This window comes from Rhinolophus sinicus, chromosome 14, assembly GCF_057876585.1.
Source record: "Rhinolophus sinicus isolate RSI-liver-muscle chromosome 14, RSI-T2T, whole genome shotgun sequence".
NCBI classification, from domain to species: domain Eukaryota; kingdom Metazoa; phylum Chordata; class Mammalia; order Chiroptera; family Rhinolophidae; genus Rhinolophus; species Rhinolophus sinicus.
The window spans coordinates 138,846,134-138,868,775 of record NC_142514.1 but is presented as its reverse complement, the minus strand read 5'-3'; the positions used below and the strand labels follow the sequence as shown (position 1 = coordinate 138,868,775).

General features: G+C 53.2%; 2 protein-coding genes across 3 annotated transcripts in view; one reads left to right on the top strand and one right to left on the bottom strand.

The window, feature by feature from the left end:
- The first annotated feature begins 2,546 nt into the window (after positions 1-2,546).
- SERPINH1 (serpin family H member 1) lies at positions 2,547-12,193 on the top strand. Of its 2 annotated transcripts, XM_019726451.3 has the most exons (6): positions 2,613-2,680; positions 4,136-4,179; positions 6,635-7,302; positions 8,450-8,548; positions 8,656-8,888; positions 11,188-12,193. In XM_019726451.3, exons 3-6 carry the CDS (start codon positions 6,678-6,680, stop codon positions 11,488-11,490), a joined length of 1,260 nt encoding a protein of 419 aa, XP_019582010.1. In that variant the 5' UTR covers positions 2,613-2,680; positions 4,136-4,179; positions 6,635-6,677; the 3' UTR covers positions 11,491-12,193. The 2 variants fall into 2 exon arrangements, with proteins under 2 accessions (XP_019582013.1, XP_019582010.1); XM_019726454.3 differs by lacking the exon at positions 4,136-4,179 and having other exon boundaries at positions 2,547-2,680.
- A 6,219-nt stretch (positions 12,194-18,412) lies between these two features.
- The window catches only part of MAP6 (microtubule associated protein 6), a 71,814-nt gene continuing 67,584 nt past the window's right edge, over positions 18,413-22,642 (bottom strand). The window contains exon 4 of the mRNA XM_019726450.3: positions 18,413-19,448. Coding sequence (XP_019582009.3) covers positions 18,554-19,448 — 895 coding nt within the window. The 3' untranslated portion in view covers positions 18,413-18,553. The remainder of the gene's footprint in view (positions 19,449-22,642) is intronic.

The following is a 22,642-nucleotide window of genomic DNA, read 5'->3' as shown; positions in this document are numbered from 1 at the left end:
AGCTAAGAATAATGTGGCAAAGGCTCTTGAAATATTTTTGCTGATCTTGGAAATTTAAAGGAGCCTTGCCCTTCTTTCTTCAGGGAGGCCGTGCTTGGAGCCCAGCAGATTCAGGCAGCCACTTCCCATCACTAGTGAGAGAAGCACCATTGGCCACACTTACCAAGTGCCTCTTCTGCGCACACCCCGTGCCGGGTACTCGGGACTCAGAATGAGAAGGAGATAGTCCTGCCCTTCCAAAGTCTCCAGTGACAATACAGGGTGATAACACAGAGATAATGCAGCACAGAGGAGGCTTCTAGCCCACTCTGAACTACAGTAGGGGTCTGGTGGAGCTGGCAGAGGGGCTGCAGCCCCAGCTTCCTCCCTAGGCCTCAGCTTCCCTATGTAAATAGAGGGCATTGGTCCTTTCCACTCTGACCTTCTAGGATTCTAGATTTATCTCACAGCAGAAGCCTCAGTTTGCCCTTTCCCCTCAGGGCAGTAACTGAGTCACAGTGCTGAGCTTTCCCCAAACGAACAAACGTGTTGGTGAAACCTCAGAGAGCTAAGAGATGAAAAAGAGTGGAAGAGAGGAAATCTCTGGGATTTTGACATCTGGACCTGCTGGAAACCAAGGCGAACCTCTCCTTCATTCCAGCAGCTTTGATGGATCCTTAACTCACTGGCCAAATACCATCAGAGGGTCCTGCCTGGGGCTCGGAAGAGGGGGGGGTGAGGTAGAGGGAGGGGTCTGGCTTGAGACCTATGTGGTTTCCTCAGGTCGTCAGGATTTACCCGTAAAAGCAATACACAATTGAGGTAGGAAGGAAGCACACAATGACCAGGACACACACTCATGTGGGAAGATTGTGTTAATGATTCGACCTGTCCTAAGAAAGAATCCTGGGCTGCCACTGAGGGAGTGAGCTCAGAGTCCATGGAAGTGTCTGGGTGCTGGCTGTAGTAGCCCCCTTTTTGGGATACTACAGGGAGAACTTTTGCCTGGGGCTGTAGACAGGAATTCTCGACTTCTAAGATGCCTTGCAACCTTGAGTCCTTAATACTTTTACTGTAAGATTCTTTGACATTCTGAGATTCCTTAGGTGGATTCAAAGAGTCCATGCGGCTTCGAGCAAAATGTCATATTCTATGATGATCACTTTAGGATTCAAGTAATCGAATCTTTGACCCTGATTCGAAGAGTCTGAAGCTCATGGGATCTCAGATTTCCCACAGTCCTTGCCATCAGACTTTGATGACTGAGTCGTTAGTCACCACCACCAGAAAGGTCCCTCTCCCACTCCGGCTGCCAGGGACCCAGATGATTCACCAGCCATTGCTTGGCCTCATTTTCTCCCCGAGATACAAATATACCTGGAAGAAAGAAGATGCTCTGCACAGCTGGTTGAATGAATGAATGAGTGAAGGAATGAATGACGTGTCTCTTTACCCAGTGCTTTCCTCTCCATACTGTGCCCATCTGTTACCTATCATTTCATTATTAAAGAAGATGGGGGAGGGGTGTCCTAAACAATCGTCTGCCTTCCTGAGTTCCCTACTAACATTTACATACCCAACTCAGGATGTACTGGTCAAGGGCAGGGACTTTGCCCTGTTCTCAGCTGTCTCTTCAGTTCCTAGGACAGAAATTAATACCCCAGCATAGCTCGGAGATCAAGGGGCTTATCAGTTGTGGGAGGGTGGGGTGGGAAGAGTTGATAGTGAGACCTGGAACCTGTGGGAGGGGACCCAGACAGGGACGACCAAGGAGAGAGAAAGACAGAGACAGACAGCGAAGGAAGCAAGGAATGACTTAGCACCACATTACACAAAGGAACTGAGGCCCAGAAAAGTAAAGTAACTTGCTTAGTGTCACACAGCTTATTACTTAGTGGACAGCCAGGGTTTCCTAACTGTGCATCCCTCCAGGCCCAGCCAGACCACCTGATGTTCCCCAGGTGCCTCTGCCTCTATCACTCCAAGACTTCAGCGGGTGAGGGTCAAGTACTGCGTCTGGTCCAACCCCACTCCCCTTCCAAGCAGTTACTGAGGTTGAGCTCCAGCCTAGGTCTTCAGAACAAACTGCAGAGGGAAAAGGGCTCTGCCTCCCAACCTCTGACCACCTCCCCTAAGACAAAGGAGAGAGGGCCCTGACCGAAGAAGGGGTGCGTAGGAGGACCCAATTAGTTTCAGCTCTAAAATAGGGGGTAGTGGATCCATTCCGGGCAGAGCCCCTGCAGGGAAAGGGATACTGGAAGGAACGTGCGATCAGGGGTAAGCTGGCTTGTGCAGAGAGCCTGGGTCGGAGGGTGCTCCTCTCTGGGGGGCTGGATCCTAGAGCCCCGTGTGCTCTCCAGCTCAGCAGTCCCAACTGCCCCCCCCCCCCCCCCCCCCCCCCCCGGCAGCGGCTCCCTGGCGCCCCATCCAATGATGGGGCAATAGGACCCAGCGGCCGCGAGAGCGCCCGCCGAGGGAGGGAGGGGGCGGGAGCCGGGGCGGTTTGGGGGAGGTCTTTGGCTTTTTTTTGGCGGAGCCGGGGCGCCCTCCGGAAGCTCTTCCAACTTTCCAGAAGTTTCTCGGTACGGGCGGGAGGAGGGGACGCCATATATAGATCTGGGGAGAGGGGAACGGCGGGGAGTAGAATCCATCCGTGGCTGCTGTGCGAGTCCCATCCCGGCGCCAGCCCGGCCCGGCTCAGGTGAGGGGCGGGGCAGCCGGGGGTCAGTGGGGCCGGGCTGGGGAGCGGCGGGCGCTTTGTGGGTGCTCACGAGAGCAAGAGGGGCGGGAGGCCCTCGGGAGGGGTTGGAGGCCAACTAGAGTCCCTGGCACTTTGGGGGCAGCTGAAGGGTTCGGATCGAGAATTCGGAGCTAGATGGCTACGGTGGAGTAGCCTGAGGGCTAGGGTAGAGATCAGAGCCGATTGTGGAGTCCAGCACTTGGGAGGATCCCGAAAAAGTTTAGGGTTCCCCAAAAGTGTGGGGCAGGGGTGTGATGGCAGAGGAAGCAGTGGGCCTGGAGCCAGGATGCTGAGACTCGACCTTCTGGCAGGGTCAAGGAGGAGATGGGTCTGGGGCCCATTCCAGCAAGTACTGGTGGGCCAGGCCAGCTCTGCAGGTTGGGTGCCTCCAGTTCTGGGGTTGAGGCCCAGGGGCTACAGGGATTGGTGGGCCAGCCTCCTTACTGGCTTGTAGGGGCATTGTGAGTCTCCTGAAGGCAGGGTGGTAGGAAAAGAGGTGAAATAGTTTTGGCTTTTCCTGGGGTGGGAGGTCTTGGCTTTTGGGGTCCCCACGGTTTGGGAGGAGTCACCAATGGTGGCTTCATTTCTAATCAGAAGCCTGCGTGTGTAGATGGCAGCTAGAGGGAGGACTTGACCAGCATGTCTCCCCTACACCCCCTTCGAAAGGAATGAGGCAGCAGGGTCTGCACCCTTCCACCCGGTGGGAGGGCTGACTAGAAGGCTTTGAGGCACCCACTCTGATTCTGTCTACTGCCACCTGGTTCTTTGAGTAACTGCAGGTTTAAGGCTACTTCCAGAGACTGGGGTTGCCTGCCCCCAGCTTAGGGACATTCCCCACACCACTGGAGGAAAAAGAATGAAACCACCTCCAGCACGGCCACAAGGCCTGGCCCCTCCTCTTCCCGGGTTTCCGGCTGGTCCCTCTGGACTGCAGGGCCCGGATGGAGGGACGCTGGGGAAAATTAGGGGGCTTTGGTTCCCAGAGAGTCTTTGACTAGGACCACACCCTCCCGTCCTCAGATGGTTCATCTGCCCATCCCCCCTCCCTGAGGCCTCCCGGTCCCCTCTAGTCTCTGGTCACCAGGATTCCCAGCAGAAATGTTTTTTACTGGCTGTGTAACGGGACACCATATCCAGCCCTCAGGAGGGGCTCTGTGGGTGCTTCTGGGAGGAAGGAGGCCCCCACGGATCCCTGTGGGCCAGGGGTGCTTCCCTGCCCCTCTCTGGCCTCAGTTTCTCCCACTGTACAGTGAGGTGGATCCAAGGTCCCTGTAGATCTGGGACTGGCTAGGTCTCCCTTTGTGCCAGGGGCAGTGTAGATGGGGTCCCTTTTGGGGGCTGGGCCTTCCAGGCCTATCCTCACCACCACCCAGGCCGTCCCTATCCCATCCTCCTCACTCTTCTGTTTTCTTTCAGAATGAAAAAGGCAGGCATTGACCTCCCCCTGAGGCAGTTTCAAGGTACTTTAGACCTCCTCAAGTGTTTGAGCCCCTCTCTGGTGACCCCCTTGGCAGCTGCTTTCCTTTTCTTTTTCTTAACAGAAACCCAGAATCCAGTCTCAGCTCAGTCTGGCTGGCTCGCTGTGGGCATCTGATCGTGTATCTTTCTTTGTGGGACTGTAAATCATCCAATCTTGGCCTAAGGGCTGGGATTTCTGTGGCAACATGGGCTGGGCTGTGGGAGGCCAGCTTGCTTGCAGTGACTTGCCTTCCTCCGTTCTTGTTGCTGGGTTAACAGGGCAGCCCTTCTCCACAGCCACACATCTTCCTGCAGAGAGCCATGTGTGGGCTGGGGGCTAATGCAAGGGATGTTCCATGGTACCCTCTGGGACCAGAACCCAGGCCTCCTGCTTCCCAGGCTGGAAGCCCCTCTCTGGTGGGTGGAGATAATTCAGTTTCCAGCCTGCCACGTAGCTGGAGCTGGAGCTGGAGCAGGAGCAGGAGCGCAGCTGTGTGGCTGCCTGAGGAATTCCAAACTAGTCATTTGGAGCTTTCTTGGAAAGCCCCTCCCAGCCCTTTGAGGTTCTGGTTGGCTGGGGGTGGGGGCTGTCAAGATGGTGTCTGCCACGTGGCAGGACTGTGAGCTGTACTTCTTGATGGTCTCCCAAGGGGGATGCTGGTGGCCTCTGCAGGGTCTGAGCTGTGGCGTCAGCTCTCTGGACTAGAGGTGGCCTTTGAAGAGGGTGACAGTGTGCTGGTTGTGTTGGCATCATTCGTAGGGCCTCATTCTACTCTCTTAAGTGTGCTTGTTTGTACAATAATTATGTAGTCACTGCCTTTGAGACTCCAGGCCTGGGGGGGAAGGAGTTAGGGCTGGGAGGCAGGTGGCCAGACCCTGAGCTGTCTCTTCCCCAAACTGTACTTTAGAGTAAGTTTCTCTCTTACCCCTACAATCTGTACTCTAGGGTCCATGACTTATGTACCTTCCCCCAGGTAGCTGTGAATCTCTGTGGCCTTCCTTCCTCTCCCCACCTTTCCCCATGTACCCTTTGCTTCTCCTTTGCCCTGCACCTTCAAGGATGGCCAGCCCAGGAGAGGGGGTTCACAGGACCGCTGCAGCAGTAGAGCCTTCCCAGAAACTCAGTGCTCCCACAGGCAGGCGCAAGTCCTGAGGGTCTTCCACCAGGATTCTGAGTTTTCAGTCTTCCTTGAGAAGGGCCACAAGATGGCATTTGCCAGAGCAGTGGGATCCCAGCTTCCACCAGTGTACCTTCTAACCCTTCCCCCTGTCCTGCTATCTCCTCTTCTGTCCTGCTGCATGAAGCAGAGGGGGAAATGACCTGAAGGAGGAGGAGTGTGGACGTGCCCCATGAGAAGAGACTGTCCTGATTGGACGCCCCAGAAGGAGAAGGGAGGCTTGTCCTAAGGGCCATTGCTACTGCTGTGGTTTAGGGACGGGACCTGTGGGCAACCCTAAAGCCATAAAGCAGATAGTCTGTGTGGCAGTGGCTATCCCCAGCTTCCTGGGAGGCTGAATACACATCTGGCCACCTTCTGGGGAAGAAGTAGGGGTGTCATTGCTTCTTTGAGCTGTGACTTACCCCCTCCCCCAGTATCCTTCCTCTCAGGAAACCTACTCCCCCACCCAACCCAGCTTTCATCCTGGGGATTTCCTATCTGCTCCAAGGGCTGTGGGCAGATGGGCAGGCAAGTCCCTGCCAAGACAGAGGCCTTGGGCATGGAGATGGAGATCCTTACAACTTGGAAAAGGGAGAGTAAGGCTCAGAAAGGGGTAGACACGCGCACGTGTGTGCACACACATGCTCAAGGTCACCCTTGGGTCAGTAGATGGTTCATTTAATGAGTGAACCAACCAATGACTCATTAACATCCAGGGCAGAATGAGAGGCATGGGGAGGAGCAGGCCTACATCCTGTGCACAGGCCCCTGGGCTTCGTGCTGACCCTCAGCCCATCTGCCACATTCTTCCACTGAAGAAGGGCCCTAGGGATGTATGAGATCAGAATAAACCTTTATACATACTGGGGACCCCAGGGATGGCCAAGTGACCCTGGTTTCTGTTCCTTTATGAATTGCGGAAGCCTATTGTATGCTAGGCACTGGGGATATAGAGGGAAGCCAGACTGGCTAGGTTTCCTGTCTTGGAGGTCACAGACTAGTTAGGGATGGAAATAATACAAAAATAAACATGTCGGTCTAAGTGTTGTAAGTTCAGTGCAAGAAAACACTAGGGTGGAGGTGGAACCCAGGAACCCTGTGTCAAAGCAGGCCTCTCTGCAAGATAGGCAGACTGAGACCCCTCCAATCTGGACAGCCCAAGGTTAGGTCTGAGCTCCCCAGAGTTTTGGACTCCCTTGCTCCCATCTTCAGGGAACTTGGTGGTGGCCAGAAGGTGGGGGATGGTTGTTGGGGAGGACCATCTAGGTAGGGCTTCAGGACCTGGCTCTCTCTGCAGCCCTCACAGGTCCTCTGTGGTGCACACAACCCACCTCCCAGCCATGCGCTCACTCCTGCTCACCAGCACCTTCTGCCTCCTGGCTGTGGCCCTGGCCGCCGAGGTGAAGAAACCCGCGGCGGCCGCAGCAGCCCCCGGCACGGCGGAGAAGCTGAGCCCCAAGGCAGCCACACTGGCTGAGCGCAGCGCTGGCCTGGCCTTCAGTCTCTACCAGGCCATGGCCAAGGATCAGGCGGTGGAGAACATCCTGTTGTCGCCGGTGGTGGTGGCCTCGTCGCTGGGATTAGTGTCGCTGGGCGGCAAGGCGGCAACCGCGTCACAGGCCAAGGCAGTACTGAGTGCGGAGCAGCTTCGCGACGAGGAGGTGCACGCGGGCCTGGGCGAGCTGCTGCGCTCCGTCAGCAACAGCACTGCGCGCAATGTGACCTGGAAGCTGGGCAGCCGCCTGTACGGACCCAGCTCCGTGAGCTTCGCGGAGGACTTCGTGCGCAGCAGCAAGCAGCACTACAACTGCGAGCACTCCAAGATCAACTTCCGCGACAAGCGCAGCGCCCTGCAGTCCATCAACGAATGGGCGGCCCAAACCACCGACGGCAAGCTGCCCGAGGTCACCAAAGAGGTGGAGCGCACGGACGGTGCTCTACTGGTCAACGCCATGTTCTTCAAGCGTGAGTCCGGAGGGGCGGGGCTGGGCGTGGTGGGGCTGGGGGCGCCTCCTGTCCCCCGAGCCTTTGGCAAGTTAAAGCTGTATTGCTGTGCCTAGCACCTGGCTGCTTGTCGTTGAATCAAAGCAACCGTGGAGGCAGGCACTGTTATTAAAGTATCTTACATATAAGATACTAAGTTCAGACAGGTGCAGCGCTGTGTCTAAAGGAAGGGGAGACTCAAGGCCTGCAGAGAAACTCCAGAGGATGTGCTCCTCTGTGTTTCATCACAACAAAATGCTATAGCTTGCTTGGAATCAGTAAAATTCAGTACTCACTTCCGCCTCAGTAGTAAGCTTGAGGAAGGCTCCACACCTGTGCTCTTGCCTGATCCTCAAAGCCACCCTGGGGACAGGTGGTGTTACCTCCATTTCACAGGTAAGGAAACGGAGGCTCCACTAGGAGGTAGCAGAGCCAGGATGCAGCCCCAGGTGCTGCTTCTGTGTTGAATTGGGGTTAATGTGTGTTTTTGAATACCTGTATGGATAACACTGTTCCCCTCATGGTGTGCTATGAGAATGAGGTAACCCCCATTTTACCAATGAAGGGACCGAGTAGTGAAAGGTCTCACAGCCAGTAAGCAGCTGAGGCTGGATTTGAACACAGGTCAGGGCTCAGGCCACTGTCATATATGCAGTTTTGGGGTCATTTTTCTGGCCACAGAGATGGGATTTGCAGACAAGACTTAAGGGTGGTCTTGAGGTACTACCTGCCCAGGGCACACACCCCTCAGTTAGCAGGTGGGGTGGGAAGTAGAGCTTAGTGTATGTTGCCCAAATGCCTGACAGGTGCCAGGGTAGAGGGTGGACATGGTGGTGGCTGACCAAGGGTCCTCCTGAAGGAGTTCTCTGCCATGTGGCACAGTCACAGTCAGCCCTGACTGTAGAGAGCCAATCTTCAGGCTGAATGTCCTGGGGCCAAGACCCCCACTCCCCAAAGCAGGGAGCATGAACTCTGGGCTGGATTCTCGGGGGAGGTGGGCTGCAACCGAGGCCCGAAGACTAGAACAAAGGCCTGTGGCAGGAATAAATCCAGATATGCGGTTGGGAAGGGCTGCGTCTCGAGGGAGGGGGCATCTATTTCTGACCTTGTATTCTACTTCCCACTACAGCACACTGGGATGAGAGATTCCACCATAAGATGGTGGATAACCGAGGTTTCATGGTGACCCGTTCCTACACCGTGGGTGTCACGATGATGCACCGGACAGGTAGTGCCTTGTACAGCTGGGGGCCAAGGTGGGGATCTGAGGGTGCTTGGGGCCTGGCCCACCTTAGCCCCACAGCCTGCCCAGTGCCCTCTCTGCTCTTCTCCCAGGCCTCTACAACTACTATGACGATGAGAAGGAGAAGCTGCAAATGGTGGAGATGCCCCTGGCCCACAAGCTGTCCAGCCTCATCATCCTCATGCCCCACCACGTGGAGCCCCTTGAGCGCCTTGAAAAGATGCTGACCAAAGAGCAGCTGAAGATCTGGATGGGGAAGATGCAGAAGAAGGCTGTCGCCATCTCCCTGCCCAAGGGGGTGGTGGAGGTGACCCACGACCTGCAGGTGAGGGGCGGCCCGACGTGGGGGCTTCCAGGTGAAGCAGGGGGGTACTTGGGCACCCATTCACCAGCTCAGCAGGTCTGTCCTGAGCCCCTCTGGGTGTGCAGGCAGTCCTGGTCTCAGCTGAGAGAGGTAGCAGGGGGAGGAGGCATGGGCTCTGCCCGTAGGAAGATGATAACATCAGCGGCTAAAGAGAATTGAGCACTTGCTGTATGCCAGGCACTCTTCTAAGCACTTTATATGTATTAAACTCTTAATCCTCATTAGGTAGGACTGTCAACCTTATCTTATAGCTGTGGAAACTGAGGCTCAGGTTAAATAACATCCAAAGTCACACAGCCAGTAGTAACTCTGGCACCAAGCCATGCCCTTAATCCTGTGCGCTGCGCCTCTGAGAGACTGAGTGCCCCCAGTACAGACTGTTCGAGGTGGAAGATTGTCCCCCATTCTGTAATAGGCTAATCAGGACTTTCGGGTGTGGGTCACTTGGGATGGCTGGAAACAACCTACTCACTCAACGTGATTTCTGCCTCATGACCACCCTGGGTGGTGGGCAGCAACTCGGGGAGCAGCAGTGACTTGCTAAGGTCATCTTGGCTAGTAAGTGGTGCAGCTGCAATTAGTCCTCAAGGTGAAAGCTCAGGGTGGCCTTTTTGTCAGTCAGGAGAGAGAGATTTTTTTTAAATATATTCCAAAGGGAAATTTCATCTTATTCCTGCCTTGGATGCCAGATAAGGTTCCTTGGCAGGTCTCTCACCCACTGAATTCATTCAGACTTGCTGTTGAGAGAGTGGAGAGAGAAAGCTTGAGGTGAAATGAGGCTTAGGCTCCAAACCAAAGAGACTGGTGGAGCTTGGATGGTCTGTACTGAAGAATAGCCCTATGTTGTCCGGTGAGGAGCCATCACTGTCTTCCTCCTGGGTCTGTCCTTGCTCTTCTCCAGCCTCTTCTGCAGCGGCTATTATATGAATCCCTTCTCCCCTTTTTCTCCAGGGTCTTCCTGGAACCCTGGGTGTGCACACTACCCAGCGGTCTGTGGGATAGAGTGAGTTGGGAAATTCGAAGTGGGTGACTTATGCAAGATCATTGGGATTAGAGTAGCTTGGCCTAGAATGCCTGTTTCGGGACCAGCCAACGCTCGGGCTCCCATGTCTACGGCCTATTTGGCTAGGCTGGGAGGTGGACTGTCCTGTAGAAGCCTTGGCCCCAAAGGCTGTTGTTCATTCAGCCCACAGTCCTTTACTGCTGCCTCTTCCACACTGAGAGCCAGAGAGAGCCCTGGACACGGGCCCTGCCCTGGGGGAGATCTGAGTCACGTGGGAGAGACAGACAGGACTAAACACAGATAGGCAGAGAGAGGCCAGGGGTGCTGAGGTCCAGGGAGGCGCTGCTCCGGTCTTGTGGGGTAGGGAAGGCTTCTGGACGACATGATGTCTAACGAGCGCCACAGGGAGAGAGGGCAGCTATCAAATGCCTTTGAGGATGCCAGTTGTTCAGTGAGCTTGTCGGATGGAGAACAGGGTGGTACATGCTTAAGGGGTGAGGCTACAATGTAAGCACAGATCACCTGGGAAAGAGCTTGTACCTGGCGTCCGAGGGGTGTGCAGAGCCATGGATAAGGGGTGTGTGTGTATATATGTTTGTGGATATGTGTTTTAAGGTTTTACTATGGAATTGTATGAAAACAGATTAGTGCAATGTATCCATTCACCCAGCTTCAGCCATCATCCATCCACTCACGACCAATGAGGATTCATCTATGAGTACACACCCATTCCTCCCCCATCACATTATTTGGAAGCAAATCCCAGACGTCATAGCACTCTGGAAAGGTTTTAAGCCCCAGTGTAATGTGGTAATGGCTATCCTTAATTCAGTCTTTCTCAGACTCGAGTGTGCCAAGAATTACCTGGAGAGTTTGTTAAAAAGGTTCCGGGTCTCCCTGCAGAGATTCTGATTCAGTGGTGCCAGGCTGGGGTCAAGGAATGTGTGTTTTGTATAAACTCCCAGGTGGTGCTGATGCTAGCTGTCTGTGACCCATACTTCGAGAAGCACTAGTCAAGATTTCTTGGCAGGGTCAGGGATACATTCTGCCTTTTCCCTGAGTCTCAGTTTCCTCATCTGTCGAGTGCCAATTAGAAGCTCTTGCAGGGTTGTCATGAGAACTGGAGGTGACCAGGGAGTAGGAATGCGCTGCTCTGAGGTACAGGCGGGCAGGAGACGGTAGACAGGGTGGGTGGAAGGGGAGGGTCTGGAAGCCTTGCCTGCTGTGGCCTCACCTGGCACTCACCTGTTCCCATAGAAACACCTGGCTGGCCTGGGTCTGACTGAGGCCATCGACAAGAATAAGGCAGACCTGTCGCGCATGTCGGGCAAGAAGGACCTGTACCTGGCCAGTGTGTTCCATGCCACCGCCTTCGAGTGGGACACAGAGGGCAACCCCTTTGACCAGGACATCTATGGGCGCGAGGAGCTGCGCAGTCCCAAGCTCTTCTATGCCGACCACCCCTTCATCTTCTTGGTTCGAGACTCCCAGAGCGGTTCCCTGTTGTTCATTGGGCGCCTGGTCCGGCCCAAGGGCGACAAGATGCGAGATGAGTTGTAGGGCCCTGGGTGGCCACGAGATGGCAGGAGGCAGCTGAAGGCTCCTGAGATATATGGGTGCTACGGGGGTGGGGGGGAACTGAGGTACTGACCTTGGATATTCCATGGGGTGGGTGGGTGGGGGAACAGCAGACTTCCTGTGTGTCTGAGCAGACCTTCCCAGCCAGAATTCCCTCTGCTTGGACATGGGCCACCAGACATCATGATGCTGAGCCCAGCCCCACACCCTGTGGGACCTGGACAATCGTCATCATGCCTTGTCCTCAGAGTCCTAGGAACAAACCTGCCTCAATCAGTGTTCATATTTATAGGCAAGTGCTTTCTCATTTGGGAGACAGAATTGAGCTGGGGGGTTCAGCCACGCCCTCGTGGAATGGGGACCCTCTTTTCTGACACTACCACCACCTCAGTCCCCTCCGCCCCACCAGCTCTATCCCAGTCTTCTCCCAACTTCCCTCAACTATCAAAATAGGTGCTGCAGCCCCTGGGACAGGCACACCCAGAGTGGCCCTGGCCCCATTGAGAGGGATCAGGAAATAGCTCATGGTGGGTGGGGCTCCTGGGCAGACTCTGGTCAAGCATTGTAGGGATGAACTTTTTCCCTTTAATGGATTTTCAATGATGGGGAGAAAATGAGCCTTTGTTGCTGTCAAACCAAGAACTTATTTGTACAATTTTTTTTCAATAAAACTTTTCCAGTGAAATTTTGTTGGCACACAAAGATGATTGGATCAGAGATTCCCATGTCATTCTTCTCAGGGGACAGGGGCTTTTTCTGTGAAGCCGGGTTTGCTACTAACAGTCCATATAAGGTCCTGAAATGCTGGCAGCTAACTGCAGATGATACTGTGCGGCCGGCCTGCTATATGCTGACTCAGGAGACTGTTTTTCGGTTCTGTCTGCCCTGGAGAGGTTGTGGCTGCAGGGTCAGAGTGATGGTGCTGAACCTGGAGCCCAGGGTATCCCAGTCCTGTTGTACAGGACTCCAGGCTTCAGCCCCCTAACCTTTCACTTCAAGCTGACCTCATCCACATCCAGGGCCAGAGGGTACAAGCTCAGGCTGCCTGACTGGACATGGCTTTGGAAGGAAGGGGCTTGTGGGATTCTTGCTCTGTGCGTTTGTAGCAGAAAAGGAGGGACCAGTCTGCCTCACTTTAGTTCCCTCTCCTGGAGCCCTGGGCTCCTGCAGCGTAGGGAGGGAGAGGGCATTTGGGATGCACAGGACAGAAGACCCACATGGCTGGGGAGGCAGAGGAAAAAGGATTCTTCGCCCATCTCTGCTGCTTGCTGGCTGTGTGACCTTGGACAGGTCACTTCCTGTCTCTGGGCACCTCTCTGGCTTCCTCATCTCAGCAGCTCTGCCCTGGAGGTTGTTGGTCCAGGGAAGGAGCCCCGGCCTGGCTGGGCGACCCAGTTGGAGTCCTCTAAGATATGAAAGGGGCTGCAGAAAGGCCAGCTGATTCACTCCCATTTATTACTGCAACAGAATTTTAACACCACTTTTCAGAGCTCTAGGTCTGTCCTGTGCTGTGGACCCAATAAATTAGGTCAGTGCCCTCATGGGGCTTCATCTAGAGGTGGCGACTTAGGGACAGTGACAGGTGTGTTTAGTACTCACTGTGCTCTAGTCCCCTGGATTGTTCTGCTCCCAGGCATGCCACATGCATTCTCCTGCCTCAGGGCCTTTGCATTGCTATTCTTTCTCCCTGGCAAGTGGTTCTTCTAGATCTTTGCAAGGCTGCTTTTTGTCATCCAGAAAGCTTAATGAGCCCTTCCTGACTACCCATTATAAGCAGCTCCTCCCCCACCTGCTTTTCTGTTTTCTCATTTTACTGACTCCTTAGTGCTATGAAATTATCCACCTATTGACACATTCACTGCCCCCCACTGTTAGGAGAATAGGAACTATGTCTTATTCATCCTGCACCTAGATTCAACATGATACACATATAAGGCATTAAACACATATTTGCTGAGTAAATAAGGGAAAAGGCTGTGCTGGAAGAGCGCCAGGGCTGTGGGAGTCCAGAGATGGAAGCCGTGACTGCCATGGGGAGTACAAGGAAGGCTCCCAGGAGGAGGTTGCCTTGAAGGGTAAAGAGGCATTTCTCGATCAGAATAATGATTTGAATAATTCAGCTGGTACTACCTTTGTGTTTTGCTTCTATGTGCTAAACACCATGTCAGTCACTTGATTATAATTTCATCTCGGCCTTCTAACAGTTTGGCTAGGTAGAGATTATCCCTGTTTTACAGACGGGATAACGGAGGCTGAGAGAGGTTAAATGACCTGCCTGAGGCCCCGGGAAATGCTCCTACTCAGTTGTATAATTGTTCTTCCTCCACACTCCGCAGGAAGGGCAGGAGAGGAACTGGCCAGATTCTAATAATAAACTTGCTTGTACTATGTCAGCCCACTTAATGCCCACAATAGCCCAGTAAGGTGGGACGTCTTCCTAATCATACAGAGGCAGCTCAGAAACGGACAGAGACTAGACTAGAATCCTGACCCCAGGGCTCAAAGTTAAAGCTGCAACAACTCCACCACCAGGTGGGAGCTGGCAGTGCGAGAAGCCAGGCCTGAATGTGGGGGCCACCCAGATGACAAAAAAGGCCCTGAGGCCACTTGACTCCATCTGGGCGCAGGGGAGGGTGGTGAGAGGTCTGTGCTCCCACCGTGTGGTGAAGGGTAGAGTTGCTTGGTGTGGAGAGTGGCAGGGCAGGTGGCGGAGGAAGGTAAGTCAGGGCCGGGCTGTTAGTTGGCACAGCCATATCAGCTCTCTGCAAGTGCTAAGGCAGAGGATCCCGAAGTGAAAAATGTGTAAAATCGCGGCTCTTCCCTACATCAGCCACCAGAGGCTCCCGCGAATCCGCGGCCCAGCTCCTCGCGGGGGGTATCCAAGGCCAGCCTCCAGGTGGCGCCAGCCCCTCCCAGGGCGGGTGGGCGGAGGGCATGGTCCGCACCTGCTGGCTCCAAGGCTTCTTTCGCACACTCGCCAACCCCACGCGTCCCTCTGACCGCTCAACCCCGCGTCCTGAGGCCCCACCGGGCTAGGCTGCAGTGGCAGAGGAACCCGGCCCAGGCCTGGGGAAACTGCCCGGTGCCCACAGCGCTGCAACCTGGCAGGGGGTGAGCTACGGGGCTTGGCGGTGTGTGAGTGGGCAGACGGCCGCGGGCTGGGCTGTGGGGGGACAGGGTCGAAACCTGGCTGTAGGAGCGGGAACCCAGACCTGGTTCGGCGGCTCTTGGGTGGAATCTGGGCATCTTCGGGATCCCAGTCATGGATCTGGGCTCAGATGCTGACCCACCAGGGTTTGGCCCTGGGCCAGGAGTGGAGGACTCCTCTTGCAGAGTTCCCACCCGCCCCGCCTCTTCCCCACCCCTTCTCGGCTTCCTCTCGTCTCCCACAGGCCAGCTGTGTCTGTAAAGGCGGAGTCGCTGGCCATGGTGGTCAGGGTACTTTATCTGGGCACTCCCAAGGCTTCTGAGGGAAGGGAGGAGGAGAGGGAGGGATGGAGATGATGGATGCTGGGGAGGGCCGGGAAATGGCTGCAGCCGGAAAGAACCAGGGCCTGAATGAAGTGTGCATCTGGGATGGGCTAAGAGAGTCTAGCTCATTTCCCACCGTTCTGCGCCCCTGCCCAGGAGAGAGGTCTTGGCCATCACCTCCCCACTGGGCCTTCTTTCTATGCAGTGGAGAGCTGGATGTGATGTGAGTGGGACGGCTGCCAGCAGCTCACCCCTGAGCTAGAGGTTTTCTGCTTCAGGATCTCCTCTAATTGGACTGTTTGACAAGTAAGAAAATTGATGTGGCGGGCACTGCCATGTTCCACAGCCACCTCATCTGTACTCTCAGCTTTTGTTACTGGGCCTCACTCTCCTTATTGACTCACTTCTGGTACCACAGACCCTGGTTTCTCCTTACAGCGTAGGGCCAGCCCTTCTCAGCTTCCTTTGTGCACTTCTCTTCCTACCTCTTAAAAGTATCCAGAGCTTTGGGCTGGGCCCACCTCTTTCCATTCTGACACTGTCCCTGGGGGAGCTCAGTGTGGGGCTTCAGTGACCGCTCCCCACCCCCCAAAGGCAGCTGACTCCTGGATCCTATTCCAGGCAGCTCTCTTCAGAGGTCGAACCCTGGTAGGTGGTCGCCTCCTGGACCTCTGCCCCTGGATGTTACACATCTCAGAGATGGAACCATCATCTGCCTGGCCCATGGCAATGTGTGTGTCATGGGCCTGGGTGTGTGGCTCAGAGGGAGAACTGAAAGGAGGGAGGTGTCCATACACAACACTTCTTTAGTCTCAGTGTGGCCTTTTTTTTTTTTTTTTTGGTAGGGCTCTGACCATTAGAACTCATGGCAGCAAGCTCTGTGTTGGGCCAGGAAAAATCCTCTGTGTGTGTGTGTGTGTGTGTGTGTGTAGAGGTGGCTTCTGGGAGCAGAACATCCTGGTGCTGTTGGGAAAGGGGTGAGGAGATAGGCCTGGGGCCGGTTGCTCAGAAAAATTTGGAAGTCATCAGTACTTCCTGTGGTGATTTCTCTGTAAGAACCGAGCCGAGTTCCTTTAAAAGGAGCTCTTTTAAAAAAGACCTTTAAATGGAGTTAGTGTCCATAACAGATCATAAAGCTCTTAAAGGGGTGGGAGTGTTTCTTGGGAGCTGGCTTTGGTGGAAGGAAACAGGTGGAGCTCCTCCCATCCTGTGGGACAGAGCCCTAGAGCAGTTTCCAGGTTCTCAGCCTCATGTGGAAAGGTGCTGGCTCAGGTAGTAGATAGCCTTCAGCTCTGACTAGTTGGCCATCAGCTGTAACCAGTTAGCCATTGGCCACTGATATAACTGCCGTGGCTACACTAGAGGGTTGGTTTGTTGGCGGAGAGGTAGACGGTGGATTGCGGATCGTGTGGCTCCTGCCTCCTGTGTCTCCAACCCAGCTGCCAGCGAGCATATAGTGGCATGACTCCCCTATCTATGGCTCTGTGGGTGTTCCTTTTTGGCCTCACCATATCCTGCGTTCTTGTGCAGGGAGCAGGACCAGAGACCCCGCATGACACACACCCTTAGGTCCCTGAGGACTCTGGGTTTTAAAGGGGAGGCCATTGCGGCCCAGACAGTGGGATCCTCACAGGACCCATCTCTGACCACATCAGAGCTTCAGCCCCACTGGCAGCCCCCATTTTTCCCGCCTGCCAGCAATACACAGCCCACAGGACTGACCCCCACTCCCTTCCTGATGTCCTGAGATTCAGAAAACTGGCCATCCCTGCCTGATCCCAGTTTTCTGCCCCAGAGACCTACACCCCTTGATCAAACCTTCACGCGAATCAGGTTCCTTTCATTCAAGGACTCCCAGGGATGCTTAGCCAGGCTCTCCAGCCACACCCACCGTGCCCCTTTATCCCCTGCCTGGGGTATCTGAACTCCATGGCCACTTTCTCTGAGAAGCCTTCCTGGCTGCCCCCACCAGGCATTCTCTCTTCACTGTCTTCTCAAACCAGGCCTTTTGTTGTCCTAGGCTCTCCTTTCCTTGTCGTAAGACTGGGATTTTTTTTTTTTTTTTTTTTTTAATCACAGTGACCTCAATGCCAGCACTGAGTGAGACACCAAGTGGGTGCTAAGGAAAGTCTGCTGTGTGCATGCATGAGTGGGGGACGTGAGGCATTGTTTTAGCAGCCCTGGCTGAGCTGTCCTGGATACTGAGTGAGGAGCAGCAGGTGTTAGGCTCTGTCCTCCTGAGTGTCCTGGGGCGCTTCTGATCAGAGGCGTGGTTTGCTCAAGAAGCACCACATCTGGATGAGCTTTAGGACTGAGTGCTGGGCAAACAACGGTCTCCCAGAATTACCTTGGGCCAGCTGGGTCCCTGCTCCTGTTTCCTCTGCAGGCTCCAGTTCTGACCCACCCAAGGGCTCAGCCTGCTGTGATTTGGTACCAGTTCCAAGGCTTTCATGGGACCTTACCTGGAAAATAATAGAAAATATATGTATAGGTCTCTGCCACCAGTTCCTGGCACAGAGTTCCTAAAACCCTTGTAATTTCCTGGGTGAGTGTCTTTTGTTTTAAGGAGGTGACTCTTGCTGGCCTCCTGGGTAGCTTCAGGATGAGTACTAGTCACCAGAAAGATGAAACCGTGATTAGAAGCTTGGATCTTTAAGCCCCACCTCCCCATCCTCTAGGAAGAGGATGAGTTAATGATTGATTATGTCTGTGTGATAAAGCCTCCATAAAAATCCCAACAGTTTGGGGTTTGGAGAGCTTTCAAGGTTGCTGGAGGTACTGGGAGTGTGTCATGCCAGGAAAGGGCCTGGAAGCTGGGTGCCCCTTCCCCCATATCTTACCCTACCTACCTCTTCCATCTGGATGTTCGTCTGTATCCTTTATCCTTTTATAAGTCAATAAACGTGTTTCTGTGAGCCATTCTAGAAAATTTTTGAGCCCAAGTAGGGGATTGTAGGAACCCCAGATTTATAGCCGGTCAGAAGTACAAGTGACAGACAACCTGGGACTTGCCGTTGGCATCTGAAGTGGAGGGGGCAGGGGACAGTCTTGTGGGACTCTCTTAACCTGTAGGAACTGACGTTGTCTCCAGGTAGGTAGTGTCAGAATTGAGTCAAATTGTGAGGCACCCAGCTTGTGTTGGATAATTGCTTGATGTGTGGGAAACCCCACACATCTGGTGTCAGAAGTGAAGTGTAGGAGTGTGAGAATAAAGGAGAAACACAGGTGTGTCCTGTCCTCCATCTCCTAGCATCTCCCGCCCCCTCCCATCTCTTGCTGACAACTTACAGGAGTTGGGGATTTCTGACTCCTCTGGCCCAGATGGGTGATGCAGCTCCTGCATGCGCACTTTCAAATGTGCATCACACACACACACACACACACACACACACACACACACACACACTCAAATGGAGCCAGCGAGAGACACTGCTGAGCCAGAGGGATCAGTTTTATTAGATTCCAGCAAGACTATACAGCACATGTTTCATGCATATTAAATGTGAGTCTTCGCTACCCCGGGGAGGGAGCACTTTCACTGCCAGCTCTTTCCTTGGTGTGTCAAGGGGTGGTGTCAGGGGGGACTCTCAATATATTCTGCATGGGGGACAGTTGGGATCATGACTGGGGGTGGAGGTGAGACGGTAGGCAGCTGAGGGCCCTTGGGACCTTGAATCTTCAGAGGTTCAGGGACCACAGGACCTTGGTCCTTTGCCGGTGGTGGCACCAGAGGGTCTCGATCTTTCAGAGGCATGGGGATTATAGGAACTGGATTCTTCACAGGCTCGGGGACGACAGGACCTTGATTCTTTGGAGGCTCAGGGACCATGGGGCCTCGGTCCTTGGTTAGTGCTGGAACCACAGGACCTTGGTCCTTTGCAGGTGCAGCAACCACAGAATCACGACCCTTCAGAAGCACTGGGACCACTCCACTTTGATCCTTGCCTGGCTCTGGGACAACCACACCTTGATTCTTTATGGGCTCAGGCAACACAGGACCTTCTTTCTTTATTGGTGCTGTCACCGTGGCACTTTGCGGCTTCAGATGCTCTGGGACCATGGGACCTTGATCCCTGACAGGTGCTGGGACTGTGGGACCTTGATCCTTCGGAGGCTCTGGTACCATGGAACCTTGATCCGTAACTCTTGCTGGATCCACAGGACTTTGACTCTTTGGAGGCATCGGGAACAAGGAACTTTGGCTCTTGACTGGTGCTGAGATCACAGAACCTTCTTTCTTTAAAGATTCAGGGGCCACATGACCTTGATCCTTCACTGGTGCGGGGACCATGGGACCTAGATCCTTCAGAGGCCCTGAGACCACAGGAGCTTGATCCTTCGGAGGCTCTTGGATCACAAGTCCTTGATCTTTTAGAGGCCCCGGGCCCACGGGACCTTGATCCTTATCTGGCTCTGTGGCTACAGGACCTCGATTCTTACGTGAGTCACTGATGGGTTCAACCTGGCTCCTGCAGAGGAGAGAGAGGTGGTCACTGAGAGGGCCAGAGCTCAGGCCAGGGAAAGGGTAGGACACAGAGTGCCTGTGGAGCCTGGGCAGGGTAGCTCTTGCTGGAGAGCCAGGAGGAGACTCTGATTTCCATATTCTTAGTGCAGAACGAGGGGTGGGATGTGGGCAGGCTCAGGAATCAGTCACTCAGCATGCTTGCCAATTGATTATAACCTGCACATAGCACAGAGGGTGGCGCCCATGTGAAAACAGCAGTGCTGTAACAGGGCTCAGCGTCCTGCCGTCCGTCTACCCCCCACTCCACCCAGGCTGCTCTTCCTTCCTGTGGGATAGCTGGGTCCATCCTGGGAGCCCCTCTTAGCTGTCCACTCAGATGGCCCTACAGGCCAGGGTGCTCTTTGTCCACAGGGCTTTCCCAGGCTCCTTCTCCCAGACCCACGTGTTAAGGGTTGGCTGTGGGATGGGGCAAGGGCTCCATGGCATGCCAAGAAAGAAGCAGTGGGAATGTCCCTCTTCTCCCCATTCCTTGCAAGCAGAAAAGTATTTTATCACTGACATTGTTTAAAACAACCAGCATGTGGTAGTAATAATAAGCAGACAGCGTTTAATTGGTTTTAGTCTTGCTTTTCAATTCTCTATGACAATGCGTCTCATTGTTGCCCGTGCCACCGCTACCACCGCCACCTTTGGCAGCTGACTGGCTGGGAGTTCCCATTCAGGCGGCGAACAGGCCCTGCTCCCCTCGCTCCATCTCCACTTCTGGCTCCCTCTACTCTACCTGGGCCTGTGCCCACACTTACTCCAAGTCTCTGGGGCTGATTTCCCTGCAGCCCAGGATCTAAGCCTCTCTTCAGAATCCTCACAGGCTGCTCCGTCTGCTTCACTGCAAATACCTGCCCCATCCCTTGGCCCACCCACGTCGTAGAGAGCAGGTGACATCCCTGACACCAAGGGCAAACATTGCCACATTCAGACCCCGCCAGTGTAGTTTAGAGTGCACACTCCTTCCTTGCAGGCCAAGCTGAAAGTCACCACTCAGGAGTGGCCATTCAGCCAGTGTCACAAGCTCATGCATACCTATAACACATTCCACTTTTCAAATCACTTTGGTTCAAAGCTCATTTCCGCAACCCAGCAACCCTATGAAGGATGCAGGGAGGGTTGTGTCACCCTTGTCAGAGGAAGAAACTGAGGTCCAGAAAGCGCCAGTGAGAGGGAGTGCACGGCCTCTAGTTGCGTCTTTCCCCTCCTGGTGCCTGGTTTCTTTCCCCTACAGCGCCAGGCACTTAGTAGGTGCTCAGTACAGGTTAGCTATTATTACTCTTTCACACTTTGTGACCACTCTTTGGGGCCAGTCTTTAAGCTTAAAACCATGTCAGCATTTTAACAGTTCCTATTGGCTTTCAGGACTATGCCTTACCTGCTTAGTAAAGCTGGTACAATAAGACCTCTACTTAGTAACGCTTTCTTAACTCATTATGGTTTCATCTTTTGGGGCCTCAAGTTTGTCATCTATTTCATTAGGTGTAATGATCTTTCCTCAAATTTATGATTAGAGATCTTGTACATAGAGCACCTGTACCAAGATATTACTATGAAATACTGTACTTATTTTTCTTTTTACTTAGAAGTAAAATGACATGTATGTGGACATCTTTTGCTCTGACATATCATCCTGATCCAGACACTTTGTACTGTGTCTAGCATCTCGAGCTACCAGGGCACTGCTGTCTCTCAACAGAGCACCTGGTGGCACAGGCAGCCTGCCCGTCCAGTCCCTCCTGATGTCTCTAAACATCACAGTGGACAGAGAGAAGTCAGGGCAGCTCACGGGCTCAGCACCACACACAGCACAGCTGCCCTGGCCAGATGGACACCGCTGGCTGCTATCAGTATGAGCTTAGCATTTGGGGAGAGAGCCAGGCAAAGCCACCAGAAGCCTACAGAACCCCAGGATGGCATTAAAATACCTCTAATCATGGTGGCTGGCCAGAGAGGAAAAGTAAAAACCTGATTCAGAATAGAATCAAGCAGGACATTGATTGGATGAGTCTGTCAGGTTGTGAACCTCCTGGGTGGGGTCATCCTGAAGGGGTGACGAAGCTGAGGCAGGAGACAAAAACGGTGACCCGGGCTTAACTTGATCTCAGGGGTTATTGCACCGGAAGGTTAGGGACTCAGCGTCCCCTGCTGTCATGGAGATTAAAAAGAAGGCCAGCCCCACAGTGTGAGTTGCTAAATATATTTCCCTGGGTGTTTGCAGCACTGGCTCCCATGCTATGCCCCAAATTTCTGTTTAATGAGCACTCTTAGCCAGTGGTAAACTAACCCCAAATTTGCTTGGATATATAAACTTACATTGCTTTGGTTAGAAACTTGTTTCCTTAGCGAGTAAGTAAGCGTCTTTAGTCATGGGAAGGTTTAGAATTAAGATTAGAAATGACAAATTAGGGGCAGCCAGGTATCTCAGTTGGTTAGAGCACGGTTCTCTTAACAACAAGGTTGCCAGTTCGATCCCCACATGGGCCACTGTCAGCTGCGCCCTCCACAACTAGATTGAAACAACTACTTGACTTGGAGCTGATGGGTCCTGGGAAAACAACAGACTTAAATAAATAAAATAAAACAAATTAAAAAAGAAAGCAATGATAAATCTACCATATTGTCTTTTTTGATTTTAAGTTTAGGAAAAATTGGTGTAGATTTAGTTTGAAAGTATTTGTAATGTTTAAAATAATTTGGCATATTAGAATATGTAACAGATTAGATTTGTGATTCCAATATAAAATCTGTAATGGAATAATTAATTTATACTTGTGATTTTAAATGGAAAGATATAAGATAATTCTATACATTTTGTAAACAATGATGGAACGTTTATGACAACCAAATAGTTTTCATATTTTTAAGCTTAGTTTATTTCATTTTAACTTATTCATCATTTAAATTATTTAAGAGAACTGAATTAAGTTATAAAATCCCCCTTCAAAGAAACTGTTAAAATTGACTAAATTTTTAAATTTGTTACTTTTATCAACTAAGCATTCATTTTTAAAACCACAGCAGCCTCAGTTGGTTTTCCTATGAACAAAACTGCCCTCAAGGGCACATAAGACTCTCATTGACACTGACTGGCCATCGCTCGGTTCCATGTGCGCTGCCAGTGTCCCAGCACTGCTAGTAAGGCTGCCCCAC